Source organism: Drosophila sechellia, chromosome 3L (genome assembly GCF_004382195.2).
Source record: "Drosophila sechellia strain sech25 chromosome 3L, ASM438219v1, whole genome shotgun sequence".
In the NCBI taxonomy this organism is placed as follows: Eukaryota; Metazoa; Arthropoda; class Insecta; order Diptera; family Drosophilidae; genus Drosophila; species Drosophila sechellia.
In genome coordinates, this window is record NC_045951.1 from 6,153,224 (window position 1) to 6,170,412 (window position 17,189).

At 42.2% G+C, this 17,189-nt stretch overlaps 2 protein-coding genes across 2 annotated transcripts; both read right to left on the bottom strand.

Annotated features, from left to right (window-relative positions):
- Positions 1-488: 488 nt before the first annotated feature.
- LOC6611011 (lipase member H) lies at positions 489-2,436 on the bottom strand. Its single transcript, XM_002035532.2, has 3 exons — positions 1,623-2,436; positions 850-1,562; positions 489-792 (listed from the first exon to the last, which is right to left on the bottom strand). The coding sequence occupies exons 1-3, from the start codon at positions 1,804-1,806 to the stop codon at positions 565-567; spliced, it is 1,125 nt and encodes a 374-aa protein (XP_002035568.2). The 5' UTR covers positions 1,807-2,436; the 3' UTR covers positions 489-564.
- A 96-nt stretch (positions 2,437-2,532) lies between these two features.
- LOC6611012 (L-lactate dehydrogenase) lies at positions 2,533-5,671 on the bottom strand. The gene is made up of 4 exons (XM_002035533.2): positions 5,550-5,671; positions 3,549-3,928; positions 3,025-3,480; positions 2,533-2,953 (listed from the first exon to the last, which is right to left on the bottom strand). The coding sequence occupies exons 2-4, from the start codon at positions 3,924-3,926 to the stop codon at positions 2,789-2,791; spliced, it is 999 nt and encodes a 332-aa protein (XP_002035569.2). The 5' UTR covers positions 3,927-3,928; positions 5,550-5,671; the 3' UTR covers positions 2,533-2,788.
- Between the last annotated feature and the right edge of the window lie 11,518 nt (positions 5,672-17,189).

Sequence of the window (17,189 nt, forward strand, 5' to 3'; positions counted from 1 at the left end):
GTTGGGTTTCGCTTATTTTATTTCTAAAAATTATATCGAGATTAGAGAGTTTATTACTTTAACTTCCCCCTCTGGATTTACGCCCATGAAACTTCGAGATATCTATAGCCTCTCTTTTTTTGTTACTCTCTTTTCAGAGAGTCGGCTTTAAAGAGCGCAATCAGCTGTTTTCGATTTGGCTTAAAGCCAAAGATCAGTGGAGCCGAAGGGAGTTATTAAAGTAAAGTGAGCGAGATGCTTTAAAGATAATTTCTAGAATATTTAGGATGTGCAGAATACTCTTTTTAAATGTGTTTACATATTATCATAAATTTAAAGTGGTAAATTTACCATTAAATTTGAAATTTAATGACTATTAAATGAATTTAATCAATTTAACGCTTCAAGTTGGGGAAGTAATCTATATCAATCTGTCTGGTAACGCTTCCCATGAATAAATCGAATGCTTCAGCATACTTTTAGGCCCACTAAGAAAACCAAAGATACCATTATCTTACAAGCACTTACTTTAATAAATAAATTACCTATTGAACTAAAAAACATTTACAATTATAATAGCTAAAACTAATACTTAATATGGTTATTTTCAGGACGTCTCGCCTTGTAGCGCAGTCCATGTTCCATATAGGTGAATGGAGGATTCGGTTGGGTCATGCAGAAGTACAGACCCTTGGCATTCGCTGGGTAGATGAGTCCAATGTTGATGGTATTCTGGAAATTACAATCGCCCTGTCGGAACTTAGCCCAACTCTCGCACTTGGTAGCTGGGATCATCACACCCTCGATGAGAGCCTATGAATTTTTATAGAAATTAAATTAAAATGCTTCAGTTACCTTCGAAATTCTCACCTCCATGAACAGAATAAATGGATACATGTGACTGCAGATCTTGGACTCGCAGCCAGGTTGCAGTTTCCTCCTCGGGAAGTATCCAATGCCATTGGGATATATATCGATGTGACCCAGTGGCACTCTCACCCCAAAAACATCCCCCTCCCCGTGCAGCACCACCACTCTTGAAGCCACACTTTGTTTAACCAAAATGTCGGTGGTGCGACACATGGTGGCTGGGTCGATGGCCAACAGTTGACCCACCAATTGTTTGTTTTCTTTGGCAAAAAGTTGGGCACCCAGTGCGGCTATGTTAGCACCCACCGAGTGTCCTGCCAAAGTGATGTCCTGCACGGCAATGCCCGCATCCTTCAGAGCTCTCACCAGCTTATAAACGAAGTAGCCATTAACGGAGAGATGATGACGCACTGCATAGTACAATTGAGCCACATCATTTGCGAAATCCACCACTATTACATTGAGATCCCTCCTGCTGTTTTGCAGCAGAGTCAAGTGCTCTTGCACACTAAAATAGCTATCGGCCGTGTGGAAGGCATTCACATAGATGAGGGTCTTACGCTCCGGATTGATATCGAAATCCTTGATCTGAGATATGGACTTAATGGGCAGCTCTACACTCTGATTGGTAATGGTCATCACATGGAGTCGTGCATCGCTGGGATTGATGCCCTGAAACAGGGACATCACACCCTCATCCACAGGAGCATCGCCTAGAAAGGATATTTTTTGTAAGATAATTATGTTTACTATGATTTTTGGTTTAAACTTACAGAAGGCTCGCCAACCGCGATTCAGTTGCTCGCTGAGTAGCTTGACATTATGTTTTTGGACACTGTCTATATTTATGGGCTTTGTTGCCTTATCCTTATCCTCCACTGCCAAAGATTGACAGATCAGACAGACTGCGATGATCATCTGTGCTGTGCTCTTCTGCATGGTGAATTGTGCTCTCATGTCTGAATCCGAAAACCGGGCCTCTTTTATAGCCAGGTCTTATCGGGCCAAAAGACTCGCGAACCGAGACTCTCTAATCTGGTAGCTGGTTTTCGATTTCGGTTTATTTTATAAGCTTCTTGCAGCACGTTTGTTGAAGGGGCTACTGTCTGGTCGTTGTCTGCGGTTCCGCGCCAAAATCTTCAGCCCCAAAAAGCCTCAGATAAGGCGGCAAATCTCTGTCCAGACTTTGCTGATTGATTATCATCCCCAATCCGATCGTGCCTCAATATGAAATTACTTACCAAAGTTTCCCTTGCAACACTTCATTCACTTCTTTTTTCCGTCAATTGATAAGGCTTATGATATCTAGTTTTTGATGGGTGCTCGAAAACAACTAGGTGCTAAATCTTTATTCATTAAGATGTATATTTTGACTAAATGGGCTTTGCTTAGTTTGCTTATTTTTCGAGTATAGTTAGTAAATTTGACTAGAACTCCTCGTCTTGACTGACAAGCGCGATTCACAATTCCAAATTTACGCTAATGAGGTAGCGGCGGTTGTTGTCTGACTCTGATTCTTTTCCAACGGAATTTCTCTAGAGTGGCCTTAAAAATAGGTTCCTTAGGTGGTAAAGTTGTGTATGAGGGAGCATCGCTAATCCAGGCCAAAAAAAAGTCATAAATAAATATGCAAAGAATCTAGAGAAGAAGACGAGATGAACCAAATAACAAGAGCATGGCAGGTTAAACTTAAATTTTAAACAGTTTATTCGTGTGGGCACACAAGAACTAATTCATAAAAATAATAAATAAATTGAGAGGTGTACTAAAAATAAACATTGGTAGTCAGAAATACTTGATGCCACGATTCGTGGCATCTTTTCACTGGCTTCTGCTCCCCTGCTGCTCCAAATTGGACTAAAATTAGCATTCCGCTCTGTTTTGTGTTGTGTTTTCTTTTTGGATGTTGCGAATGGATCTGTTAGTTGAATGCTTTGATTTAGAACTTCAGACCGGCCTGGACATCGGACATGATGTTGGCGGACTTCTGCAGCTGCTCAACTTCGGTGGGAGTCAAGATCTGCTTGACCACGGATGTCACGCCGTTGGCATTAAGAATGCAGGGCAGCGAGAGGAACACATCCTTGTCAATGCCATGTTCGCCCTGTAAGATAAAAATGGAATATATTAGAACATCTTTACAATCATATAGAAGTTTTATAAAAGTAATCTTACCAAAACGGAGGTGGAGACGGCGGCCACGCTGCTCGTGTTGCGCAAGATGGCCGAGGCCAAGGAGGCGGTACTCAGACCAATGGCCCAGGAGGTGTAGCCCTTTAGCTTGATCACCTCGTAGGCGGAGTCCACCACCTGCTTGTGCAGCTCGTTCCACTTCTCTGGATCCTCGCCGGTGCCCAGAGTGGGGTTCAGCTCGCGCAAGCGCACGCCGGCAATGTTCACTCCAGACCAAACTGGCACGGAGCTGTCGCCGTGCTCACCGATGATCCAGCCGTGGCAGGAGGTGGGTGCCACGCCCAGGCGCTGCGACATCAGGAAGCGGAAGCGGGACGAGTCCAAGTTGGTGCCGCTGCCGATCACGCGGTTCTTGGGCAGACCGGACAGCTTCCAGGCCACGTAGGTCATGATGTCCACGGGATTGGACACCATGAGCAAAATGGTATCGGGACTGTACTGTAAGTGGAAATGAGTTTTAGATCCGAATATCTATATTAGTTTCTTGATTGTGGACATGAACTTACCTCCACCAGCTTGGGAATGATGTTCTTGAGGATGTCGGTGTTGCGCTGCACGAGGGACAGGCGGGACTCGCCCTCCTTTTGGCGCACTCCGGCGGTCACGATGCACAGACGGGAGTTGGCCGAGGCGGCGAAGTCGGTGCTGGCCGTGATCTGGGGGTTCTTCAGGAAGTTGGAGCCGTGCTGCAGATCCATCAGCTCGCCCTGCAGCTTGTCGGCGCAGACATCGATGAGGCACACCTCCTTGGAAACGTTCTGAGCCAGGATGCTGAACGCGCTGGCCATGCCCACCTGGCCGATGCCCACAATGGTGACCTTGTGCCCGGAGCTGGGCAGGACCTCAGCAACCTGGGCCAACAGACTGTCCTTAATGGCGGCCATTGCTAGGGGGTAAAAAAAAAAACCAATATTCCTTTAATATTCCGTCAAAGAAAGCAAAGCACATTTCCCCTGGGAGATTACCCATTTTGATTGCTATCACGTGCCTATGATTTAGTTAAAACATTCATAATTTTTTTTTTTTGGGAAAACTCTTTTCCCCACACACAGACACACACATACTGCTTAGTTGGCGTTCTTTAACCTTCACGAAGGTCGTATTAATGAGAAAAAAGCGACATCGCCACAACACGCAACCGGACCGAACCGAAAACATTGCCGAAAAAATTAACTTGTGATTTTTTTTGCTCTTTTATATAGCAATTCATAGAGCCACATGACACTGCCAGTCAATTAGGGTCTTCTTCATTCACACAGATAAAATCTAATTAGGCCCAAAGTTTTATAAATGAAAAAGTTTGCTACCTCAGGAATTATTAATCCCCCGATTCAGCTCTAATCGTTTTATTTCTGATTTGGCAAACAGTCATAGTGACTTCCTCAAAAGTTGGCAGTTTTTTATCTTATCACAAGAGTTTGAAACAATTATAGTAATTTGATTAATCCAATTATGACATAGCTATGATGATTAATAAATAAATAATACAATGCCGTAGGACTAAGCTTATCGCACATAGGAAGAGTTTTGGGGGGCCAAAGTTGAGTTTGTTGTTGCCAATGTTTGCAATTATTTCAGATTAGATTGCTAAAGATTATAAGTGCATATTGAAACTATTATCAGTCAGAAAATATTTATATAAACATCTGCCACGTTTTTTAATTAGAATCTGCTTCAGGTTGAGTGTTTTCCTAGCTTGAATTACGACTGCAGTTATGAGTTCTGAAGAATTTGGGTGGGGTACAAAAACCCAAGAGTTCTGATGAGTTCCGCAAGTGTGAGGTACGAAAAGTCAGGGAAATGTCACAAATATATAAAAAACTAGATAATGATTTATGGCTGAGTGATCACGGTCTATTTTTATTGGGAACGAGTATCTAGTATTAGTAAGTATTAGTATTAGTGCCAGATAAAAGGGGACTAATTGCTTTTGCTCTTTTTAAAGAATCTAGATAAATTATTGACAGGCACGAATTATTTAAAACAAACTTTGTAGATTCAAAAAGATAACTTTTCTGTCAATATACAAAATAATTTCATGAAATGTCATATTTTTGGAAACTTTAAGTTTTTAATATAAAAATTCATATCTTCGCCACACTTGTTGCAAGCTGTGAAAATGTGCGTCAAAATTGGGCCTACGCATGACCTTCTCTCAAAGTCAAATGCGGTTGTTCCACTTTACTTGGGCGGTGCGACGTCACCCCGTCGGAAAATGGGGAAATCAGCTGTTTGCGACATGGCGCATGCTCCCGTTGAAAACGTAAGTGAAAGTCAATTGTACGTCCAATTGTCACCCCACCCTCTTCGCGGGAAACCCCGGAAATCCGGCCCACCCCACTAACGGTTCAGGTTTTCGGAAACGACCGATGCACTTGACCCCTGGAAGTTGAATGCACCCTGATGAGGCAGGAAGTTGACCCCCGGTTTGTACTACTAATTCTCAGGTATCCTGCACATTCACAAATACTGTTTTTTTCCAAGTGCATGCTAATATATATGCTTACTTTTGGATTGGTTTTGTTTTAATTTTCTTTTTTTTTCACTGGATTATTTTGGGCGCCACAGAACTTTGAGGTCGTCGACGTTCCGTTCACTTTGCGCGTTCGTTGCGAACTGTTTGCGCTTCAAGCGGACTGCTTTGGAATTTAGCTGCCGCCGCTGGATTTTGTAGCCTCCGCAGCCGCTTTTCTCTCACCACCTCTCTCGCTCTTTCCTTCGCAGACAGTACACTCAGAAAAATAAGACCTCGAATTTGGAAAATAAACAACGGACTAAAGTGTTGAGCAAAACCTTTCAAAATTGATATTGAATATAAAATTGTTTCTTAAAATCATATTAAGTAATTAATAAAATCAAAACAAATTTAAGCAAATAAAAATATATTATCGTTTGACTTTATGTATTATTATAGCATAAATATTTTACTTGGCTTAGATCATCGAAGTAAATAGTAAAGAAGCATTTTTTTTTCAGTTTGGGCAGCTGTTTTGGAATTCTCTGCAAGCTGCGCCAGGATGAATGACGAAACGGCCTCTGCGGCGTTGTGAAAGTGAGCGGCCATTTCTCTTGCTCGCTCTTTCGCCGCCTGTGTTTGTTGGTGTTGCGCTCTCCAGAGTTTTTGGCTCCATTCGGCCAAGTTAGTCAAGGTGACCTTTGCTGGTTTTCCTTACATTTTCCTCTATTTATAGGCGGCACGTTTACGTCTGTTTTTTCGGGATTTCGTTAGTGGAGTTGTTGGATAATTCTTCATTTACAATTCCTCTGGGGCATAAATTACATTTTGATCTTAAATTCTGTATTTGTTCCATTTTTCCGAGTAGGTGGTTGTTTATTTGAGCCTCGTGACAGCAGCTGGGGATCTTTGGACTAACACGTGCCCAAGATCACATACACGTAGGGGACCAGTTTACTGGAGTGTGTGTGCGTATGCAGCCAATTTTGGCCAACTGTCAGGCGGCTGCTGCAGTTAATTTGGCCAACAGATGGTGCATGGGATTATGTGTGATTAGGAAATACCCTGTACTAAGCAGCTTGTGTTATATGATTAAGCTTATTGCATATCATCTTAAAATAAATTAATCTTAAAAAGGACCAGCTTTAAGAGCACTGAATGTTTTATTGATTATATATGTATATACTGCTAAGTAACTTTTACACTTGTATTACATTTTATTAAGAGTGTATGGCATTTCACACCTGTTAATCTGGATTTAAGCAGACTTTCGCTAATTGTTTCAAATACGTCATTGCCAAGTCTTATAGACTTGCATTGCGGGGAGAGAATTCCATAGAGAGTCCTCAAGAGATCTGTAGAGAGAAATAGAAGCAGAGGGAGATCCCCAGAGAGAAGTTGCTCCACCAGTTTGCCGGCGTTCGTGACTGGCAACACATTTTACAGACTGACACACTCAACATATATTCGCCAGTGATTCACTGCACTCTCTTGATTTTCGCAAGCATTTCGACTTAATACGTCATCATTGCCGCCGGTTCAGCTTGAGTTGGAAAGGGGGTTGGTGGGGGAAGGGGGTGGTGATGAGCGGTTTATTGCTCTTTCAATGTCACTGCAATTTAACGCAATCGTTGTGAAAGTGTCGGCGAGGGTGACCCACTTTTTGAATTGACCCAAGTCAATGTCAATGCACTTCCTCTTTTACCTCTTGACACTCTTGCCCCAAACATTTTTTGGGGTCATGACGTCGTCTCGCCCTACAATTGTGAAATGCGACCGAGAATGAGTTACTCGGGAATATACTCACATATGCACTTATGGGAACTTGTTTTGTTTAGGTCTGGGTTTGTTGAACTTTTGTTTGTGTCTGCGGTGTCATGATTTGTTTTCTGGGAATTTCTAGTAAGTGAAGACTGCTCACTCAGAATTCTGTAAGATAAAACTAAAATGTGCATTGCTTATGGCAAGAAACCTAATATCAAGAGTACTTAGTAACTAATATATCAATATATATACAATTCAATATTCAATCTTTGTTTGGTATTAAAAAATTTTTTTTTACTTAGTTACTTTTTTAATGATGCTTGCTTATTTAAATCAAACTACAATTGTAAATCATAATAATTTTCAAGAGATACTAGCGCCATCTAGCGGCCTTTTTCCTAATACAGTTCCGCTTATGAAAACTGCCGCTAGAGGCGCTAGAAAACAATGTGTAGAATACGTTTGACGTGTAGAAGACAAGTTATTGCAGTAAAAGGTTCAACAAAAGTAAGCAATATTAAATAAAAATTGTTAAATAATAACAATTTAAAACTTTTTATGCGTTAAGCGTAGCCAATTGAATACTTTTTTAAGTAAACATTGCGTACTATAACTAACTACTATTAGATTGTTTAAAGAATTGTTTTTACAATTATAACTTGATTGTGAGACATTATAAAAAACAGTGTTCCAATTCCAGCAATCTGCTTAGCTTCCCATATTACGCAATATTTCGATGCATTCGCCAGATTAGCCAGAACAAACATTTCTCATGCTCCGCGCTCCCAATCTCTGAAGCTCTGCGTGCCGGATGAAAAGTGAGAGATGCCCCAAGAAACCGATAGTGCAACTCCTGGCCAAAAAGCGACCCAAGCCGTTGTTATCAACGCCGGGGAATCTGATTAGAGCCAGAGAACTCGGTGTAAGCCAAGTGGCAGGAGCCGACTCCATCGTCTGCGAATTCTCGGGAGCACGCAATCGAGCGAAGATGTCGCTGCCCCACTGCACATTAATATTCAAAAATTGCGTTTTTATGCTAATTCTCACACACAACGTTGGAGCCGGACTAAATGGCCAACCTGTCGATAGATTACTCAATGACAAGAAGAAGGCAGTAGCAGTTGGAGCTGGGGAGGATGCACACTCTTCAGAAGAACCCACGTTGCACTGAGGTAAATACTTCATGCTAAATCAATATACAAATTGAAATAATTTCAGGTATGTATTTATAAAATGTAGAACATTAAATATTTTCTTTCTGTGTGGTCCAATTGGCTCGATTGGCCTGCAGTTGTTGTTTTTGTTGCTGTACTGGCCGATGATGATCATCTTTCGGGTATATCGCACCTTGCCATCTTTTTGGCAGCCAACAGCCTTATTATTACTTTTTTTTTCGCCAGCCAACCACGACTTTTCCCATCCCGGGCCGAACATCCAATATTACTCATACGCACCGTTGTTTATTTATGGCTAGATACCGATGCTGCTGGCTGGTGCCGCTGATGCTGTTGCCGGCGTAGTTTAGCAATAATTAAGTTGTTAAATTGTTGCACGTAAGTCAAGTTGGCCGGGACGGATGTCCGTCGCTCGGTCGCTTGGTCAGAAGACCGCCTTCGACTGGCCGCTCCGGTTGGTGGCTCCGCTTAATAATAATGTTCGGCTTGACTTACGATCCACGTCCTTGGGTTACTGATATATGCGATACTTAAGGTATTTATTACAAGCGATTGTAATCTCAAGCCTGAATTTCTCTTATATACATATAAATACTTTTTTATTCTCTTTTAGCCAGCAGCAGCAACATATTTATAGTCCATGAAGTCGGCTATGTTGGCTGCATTTTTTTTACTAGTGATTAGTAGTGCTTAGGCAGCAATCGTATACCCTGTAATTTGCCGTTCAGCTGGCATTAAGATGTTGCGCTGCATGCTGCCTGCCAAGCAATTAATCAGCTCCTCATTGCATCTCATTATCAAGTTCTCCCGGCATCGCCCCCCACTTATCTGGCATACCCCATCTGGGGTGCAGGGTATGCACTGCATACTTGCACTTGGAACCACGCCTCATTAGAGCCACGGCTTTGCGCCTTTTGCCTGGTGGCATCTCTCAGCGCAGCGGCCAGCGAATTATATAATACATAAACTATATCCACACACGAACACCAAGACGCAAGTGCAAGTACAGTGAAGCTTCAATTGCTATATATTTATTTTATTTCTTTTAAATACTTTAAGATAATCATGTTTTTTGCATTGAGTGCATATTACTTGGCTGGTTAGTGTACCAGTAGTTGGTTCGCTTTAAGTAAGCTTTACTGTGCCTGTTCCTTCATCTCATTTCGTGGAAGACCAGACCAGTTTCCCATGCTGGGCCGCTGCACTTGTTACGTTTTCAGTTTTGTTTTTCTTGCATGCCAAATATGCAAAAAGCTTTGGCGCATGTAATTTTCTTTTGGCCCATGCTCAAGTGAGTGTGCGAGTGTGTGTGTGTGTGTGTGTGTGTTTGCATATAATGATTATTGTAGGTACAAGTGCGAGAAATCGTGTTAGATCGCGGGTAATAAATTTAGACACCAACTATGCAAAAGGAGTCCTGTCCTGCCATCATGGCTAAAACCCCCCAACCTCCCCCTCTCCTTGCAGATGCCAGTCTCATCTAAGCGAATGTACTTGCAGTTCTACCCCCCTCCGGCGAACCCCCCTCAGTTGTTGTTGGTGCAAGTTTTAAGCACTTCCTTTTATTATATTTTATGGGCACTTGTTTTTTTTCCCCCAACTGGCGACTTTAGAGGCTGCCGTCGTCGTTCGGCGGTTGTTGTCGATTTTTTATAGTCGCCTCGATGCGTTCAAGTTGGGGGCTTTTTGCTTTAATGTCCCATTAGAGGCCTTCACACACACCTGAAATGTATTGCAATGTATTTAGGGATAATAAAATTAATGCGAGGTCATCGCTAGTTAGGCGTTTATAATGAGCTGCAGATGAGAGACGGTACAATTATGATCTCAATTCCAGTGAGAAAGAAAAACCATGTGGCGATATCAGGTGGGAAATTTTAATTAACACAGTGAGTGTTATTTGTTCATTGAAATAGCATTCGAATGTCAATTAAAATTGACACATATCAAAGTGAAATTATTTCAGCATTTTCACAGTTGATATTGATTTTCACTAGCATATCACTCACGCTCCATTGACTCAAGAAAATGTAATTCAACTATATTTGTTCTTTCGGTGAATCATTTAGCAAAATGTCGCTTAGTTCACCACACACATAACTCATAACCCACACACCGAGCAAGAAATCGAATCGTTTTGGCAAACCTTTTTCTGCCTGACATTCTTCCATGCCATTAACGACAACTTGAACCAAAACAAACCGTTTTTTTTGATTTTGTTTTACTTTTAGTTTTTGTTTGTTGCCCGCTGCGGTTTTCTACCTTTCTGCCTTATGACTTTTCACCAATGCACTCGACTTGGCCCGAATGGCTGGGCCCGGTGACTTCGCAAGTGAATGGCTGGCCCTTACTGGCGAACCGAACTCGGTGCCACGGCGTTGTTATTAGTATATGTCATATTAGAGCCAGCAACCAGCAAACCGCAGCAACAATAAAAAGCAGCCAGAGCCTAGACCAACTTCACTTTTAGCCACGACATTCAATTCGAGCGCGGCATGGGGCAGGCTAAAAGATAGGGGCAAAAATATATAACTGAGGTATTGACAAGATTTTAGACGGCAGTGTGCTCCCTAAGAGATATTGGAAAATATAAGTATAAAAACGTATTAGAGATTCATGCCACATAAAAAATGGACACTTTTTATATTTTAATATTATTTAAGGTGTCAGAAATAAGCTCAAGGCATATTTCACTATTCCATGAGATTACCAAGTAATTAAATACCAAATATTTAAAACACAGGAGGCGTATACGTAATATTTATGAAAAATATGCAGAAATGAGTCAAGCACTGATACCCTCACCAATCTCTGAGTACTGAGTATCGAAAAAACGAAAACAGTTTGCAGTTTCAATTTTGCAATGGCCAATTGAGCCGGAGTTGCTGAAAAACTTTGTTAGTCGACTTCGATAACATTTCGACATTTGCTGGCTTTAATTGAATCGCCAGCAGAGCGGATACTTCGGGCTGCCAGCGAGCAGGTGAAATCGAAATCGAAAGTTACTGGCCTATCTCCACAGCCTCCATCGCATCCGTCCAATGGATTCTCGACGGGAGCGGCTCGATTGAAAGTCGAGAAATCGTCGGATTGCATTTCGACCAGCTGGTTATACTAATTAGATCGAAGCGACGCGACTCAAGGTCGCTGACAAAACTGAATGCATAACAAATTTCATTTATACGCCGGCACGCAATCGACACACATCAAAAGTAAAAACGAGAAACAAAAAAGGAGAGCGCTGCCAGGGTGAAGGTACTGTGGCAAGCTTTTAGCTCTGCCATAATTCAGGCCGATAAGCGATCTTAACTATCTACACGATCTGGACAGGCTGGACCGCTGTCGTTGCTCTCCGACTTGTTGCCAATTGCATTTGGGCTTCTTGTCGGGGTCGTTGCTGTGACAATATTTGCATGCCAGCTCGGCTCGCACACTCTCGCTGGGAGCGGGATGCACTGGAAAGGCGGTATCAGCGCCATCATCTCATCATCGATATGCCATCAATGTGGAATGGTCGCAAATTATCTGGCCTTAAGAGCGGCCTGGCATCGACACTGGCTAAAGTCAATGCACTCCAAAAAAATAGGTGAACTACTGAAGAGTTCTAACTGGTTGAGTAATATTCTTTTGAATTTTCCCTACTTCTTTATTAGCCTATTTACTCTACATGTTCAACGAATTCTACTACTACTAATATTTTCATTTTTAGTTCAATTCATCTAAGTTGGTAATTTTTTCTCGCAGTGCACCTTTGGGCTCTTCTTCAGCTGCAGCCAACTTTCCGAAGGCGGCACTCTGTGGGATCTCTGGATCGCTTCGCTTAATGCCTTTGTGACATTTTAAGGTTCAATTTGGCTAATAATGGCGGCGCAGATAAAACGTGGCTCTCAAGTGGTCTCAAGTGCTGATTGGCTGCTACTTTTGCGGTGACTATGTGGTGTTCTAATGAACGGGTACTTCATTGTAATGCAATACCAATATCTGGTGGCGTAATTAACGAAATTACAAGGTTTCGGCTTTCGCTCAATCAGTCATTTCGCTCAGTCCTTTTTGTTGCCATAACAATTTGTTTGCCGAATGTCCCAGAGCCAAAACAAATGTCTCCCCAATCCCAGTCATTTCCTTAACCGTTGTTGGCTTACCTTTTAGCTGGCTTTTGATTTTGTTGGCCAACTGCTGGCCCAAATGTTATGCCAAATTGCAGCTACCGTTTGCGGGTCTCTGGGGCCAGTTTTCTGGTATCCGGCTTTAATCTCTTACCAACTGCCGGCTACCAGTGTTGCCCGAAATCGCTTTGGCAACGCTTTCTGGCGGGGAAGGGGGCCGTTTTTGATCTCATCATCGTCATCGTTGGCGGAATCGAGGCTCTGCAACAACAACTCTTTCTGCTTTCGATCGAAGGACATCAAACAGAAGCGGCGATCGCTTCTAATTTGCATAAACATTCGTTTAACATTTATCCCCAAAAACGTTTTCGCTGTTTTGTTTTTTTTTCTTTCGCTCACCGCTTACCGCTTTTCACTCCCATCCCGTTTCGCTCGCTCAAGAAGTCGTCATAATCTTCGAACGTTTTTGGCCGAGTCCAACAATTTTGGTTAGGGCTCTTTTCCTGCGCCTTGCTGGCCAATTTCATTTCGGTTCTGCGATTCCCAAGCCATTTAAGACCAAAATAACCGCTTTTGACAACAAACAACAGCATCTGCAAGAGATTCGCCTGGCAATCATAAGCAACAACCACCACAGTAGCCAGAAATCGATGCTAATCTTGGCCGGGAATGAAGAAAAATGTGCCCAACGTTTCCAGTTTACTTTGCGATACCCTACAATCAAGGGACCTGGCATATGTCTTACTATCTGAATTTTAATATATTGAATTTAATTTTGGTCGAACATATTTTCTTATTAGATATTGCTATCCAAAATGTCTTCTAACAAGTATTATACAATTATTTTGTAAAAAAATATAAAAAACATATTTTTGAAGGGCACTCACAAGCCATCTAAATTGATATGAAATAGTTTCCATTCGGCTTCATAAACCACGAAATGAAACAAAAAAAAACAAAAAATGGAGTTGTTTTGCATTCGTTCGTTTGTCATGTTTTCTTTATCAGGAATTGATGGTCGATGGAATGCAAAATACAACTCAATTCGAAACGGGTTTCTGCGAGTTCTTCGATTTTAAAGTGGAAAAAGTAAATTAAGATAAAATAAAATTCCATTATATTGAGATTTTAGGGTTTTGAATTCTACCGGTCAAGCCTTCCGTTCGAATGGATATCGTGCAACAATCAAATAAATTCAAAGCCCTGTCCTCTGGTAACACTTTTCCGCTTTTCTGTCCCAATCGAATCATAAGTGTTACGCCCTCCCAGAGTTAACGCCTCTTTTTCTCAGCCTTAGCAAATCCCAGACGTGACAGGCAATGGACAAGGCTGCCAGCCCATGGCGACCTAAATTGTAACTCCCTGGCAAACGAAAAAAAATTAAACTTTGCATTCGAATTGCCATTTCTATTTGTTTGCCTGACAACGGAATCATGTAGAACAGCAAAAAGTTGGCAACTCGAAAGGAGTTGCGGATTGAAAAAAATCAGAGCTAGTGCATGCCACTTTAATAACTCAATTAGAAATGGTGGCTAGTCGTTTAATTGGAGTTTGTTTTCCTGGAAGGGGATTTGGCTTGTCTATAGGATTCCAAACTATAGGATTTGCATTGTGAAGTAAAAAACATCTGTTTATTAGTTTCATATTTAAATTTCCATTGAAGTTTCCTTGCCCATTAGTAAACGGCAATTGCAATAATTTGTCTTGCTCAAGCCCCACAAACATTGCACTTGTCAACTGTGAGTTTTCCCCCAGCTTTCCATTTCCATTTACTCCCCTCTGCCAACTGTCTTCAGTTGATTGGCGTTTGAGGTGCGCGTGCGCGTGTCTTTGGGGCGAAACAATTAATTTGAATAATTAGCAGCTAACGATGGGGACAGCAGCAGCACAAGAGCAACACCAACAGCAACAGCAACATCAGCAGCAACATCAAGCACTGCAAGCTGCAACTGCAACTGCGCTGCCTGCTTTCAACTTGTCGATTGTGTCACGCCAACAGGAGTTAAGGCCAAGTCAAAGGCAAGGCGCTCTCGTCGGCAAATGGCGATATAAAAAATGCATTTGGCACTTGAGAATTTATGTGCCTGCTGCTGCTGTTGCTGCTGCTCCTGCTGCTGCTGATGGAGAATCAGGGACACTGACGATGGGGACGAGGACGTGGACTCCGGAGTACGTCACGCGAAATGATGAATTACTCGCCGGGGACGCGCGTCAGTCTTTGATGAGGAACGACAGCGTGAAATTAGACAAAAGGGTTATGGCAACATGGCCAAAATGTAGGCATCGGTGTGTAGAGGTGTGTAGTGGATGGTGGTGCTGTGTGCCATATACCCGTACCATATGCCATATGTGCTGTCTGGTTGACTTTGCACTCGAGGACGACGCGCCTTGACTTAATGAAGATGACGAGTGCTGCAGAGACTGGGCGTGTTTTAATCCTTCCTAGGCCCAAATGCCTAGGTGTTGCCGCCGATGTTGTTGCCACGTTTGTCACTGGCTGCACAGGTGTTAATTTATTACAAATTATTATGATTCCTTTTGCGCCTGCGGTGCCTAAACCGCTGCTTTTTTCTTCCGCATTTTGCCGGCACAACAGTAAGAAGAACAACATCAACATCAACATCCACATCCACATCAACCCTCGTTGAAGACGTCTAGACAAATGCACTCCAAAGGTTAACATGATAAATGTCGTTTGTTGCCTGTGACGCGACAACTTTCATGTTGCTGCCGCAGTTGCAATTGTTGCTGCATATATCGCTGCAGTGCAGCCGGGGATTTGTTTTCCCCGGGCTGCATTGTTTTTACCGCCGCCGTGTGGCGATTATTAAGCCGGGCCAGTCAACAAATTAATCAATGACGTGAGCAATTATAGAGGTAGAAAAGGTGTTGAATGAAATATGGCCCACAGGATAACAGTTTTGGCATTAGAGATGGGAAAGAATGCTTGGGATTATGGCAAAACACTTTTTAGTTATTATCTTAAAATGAATTTAAATGTATGTTTTCAATAAATGATGATCAGTTCTTTCCAGAGCCATTAAAGTTACGTACTTAAGCTCCCATGATTTTTCGAAAGCGTACTTATCCCATTTTCTTCATTAATTAATACCATAACTAAGATGAATTGCAGACCGATTAAATAGTTATGGATAAATTACCGTTAAAGTTCTCAGCACCTCCGTTTTTTTCCAGAAATATGTGGGAAAGGTGATCTAAAATGGGAACCTGCTTTTGCATTCTAATTTCGTGTTCCTCTAATTGTGACTGTGGCAACTGCATTCGATATGCGGGAAACTAGTCCCACGTGCTGCTGGCCCGCCATTTCCATTGGCCAGCAAAAAACCAAAAAAACCGAGAGGAAGAAGCTGCGGTTGCTTCATCTTCATATTCATCTCGGTGCCTCAATTGGCATTCCGCACTTGGATCGGATGTGATATGATGTGGTGAGCATGGACCGCAAACTGCGACACCAGCAACGCCAGCAACACCAACAATGGCCAGCCAGACCGCGGCAACACTAACAAGCGACTTTAGCCAAATTAAGTTGTCCAGTTTGCGGTGTACGCACAGCGGGTTGCAAATAACAATCTCCTGTTTACAGCAACCACAGGCAATGGCCACTGCAACTGCAACTGCAACACCAAGAACAACAATTGGCAACAACACCAAACTAACAACAGCAATCAAAACTGCAAATGCATCGAAGGGGGATACAAAAAAAAAGAGGCATAGAAAAATTATTGCAACGACCCAAAAAACGCATTTAACTCATATTTCTTGCCAGTCGCCAAAATCAGTTTTTTTTCGGAATTTTCGTTGTTTTTTTCTTTTTGTGGCCAAGGCACCTATGTCGATTTCATATAAATTGTCAATATTTGACACATTTACGTGACGCTGTAAAAACCAAAAAAAAAAGCAATGAAAAACCGATCAGGAAAACAGAAAAATATTTGTCGGCGAGTTCAGAAATTTATCAAGTGACCAAGGCAACTGGGAATTAAAGCTTCAAAAAGCCGATTAAAGAAGTGAAAATACCCTTTAGTATGCATATAATCAAATATCCCAATGATCATAATTTTATAATAGCAAATGTGCTTTTAAGTACCCTTATTTATGGTAGAGTATGCTCGGCCCCTTCCATTTCGCCGTCGGCCAATTAAAAACTGCCAAAATCGCAAAAAAAGAATTATTAACTTAATTTTACTAGCCGCAAATATTTCGCGGCACATTACGAAAGCCGACACGACGTTGTTGCTGTTGCTTCTGCACATCGACTTTCCGGCAAACTCCGGCGGTACGGCCAAAAATTATTAACTAAAGAGCCAGAAATTGCAAAAAGATTGCCTGGAAATTGACATTTGCTCGTTAATGTGTGCCTGCTGTTGCGGGTTAGCTGCAACAGCCACTGCAACAACTGCAGCAGCAGCAGCTGACCAGGCTCGTTTGTCGGCATCGCATGCGACTGCCAATAATTTAGAGCTTTTAATAAAAATGTTGCTGCTGCAACACGGACACCGTTGTGGCTGCGATTCGGCGACTGTTCAAGATTTATATCATAATTTATTTATTAATTTCATTAAGTAAATTTCGTGTGATGAATGACGCTGTCGTTCGGTCGCCTTCCTGCGGCGATTGCCGAAATTT

Excerpts from the sequence above, each read along its gene's own strand:
- LOC6611012 (XM_002035533.2), bottom strand. The coding sequence starts at position 3,926 with ATGGCCGCCATTAAGGACAGTCTGTTGGCCCAGGTTGCTGAGGTCCTG. Across the intron at positions 3,481-3,548 it reads TCATTCCCAAGCTGGTGGAG|TACAGTCCCGATACCATTTT; the intron begins GTAAGTTCATGT and ends TTCCACTTACAG. Across the intron at positions 2,954-3,024 it reads CCGTCTCCACCTCCGTTTTG|GGCGAACATGGCATTGACAA; the intron begins GTAAGATTACTT and ends TTTATCTTACAG.
- LOC6611011 (XM_002035532.2), bottom strand. The coding sequence starts at position 1,806 with ATGAGAGCACAATTCACCATGCAGAAGAGCACAGCACAGATGATCATC. Across the intron at positions 1,563-1,622 it reads TCGCGGTTGGCGAGCCTTCT|GCGATGCTCCTGTGGATGAG; the intron begins GTAAGTTTAAAC and ends TATCCTTTCTAG. Across the intron at positions 793-849 it reads CATTTATTCTGTTCATGGAG|GCTCTCATCGAGGGTGTGAT; the intron begins GTGAGAATTTCG and ends AAAAATTCATAG.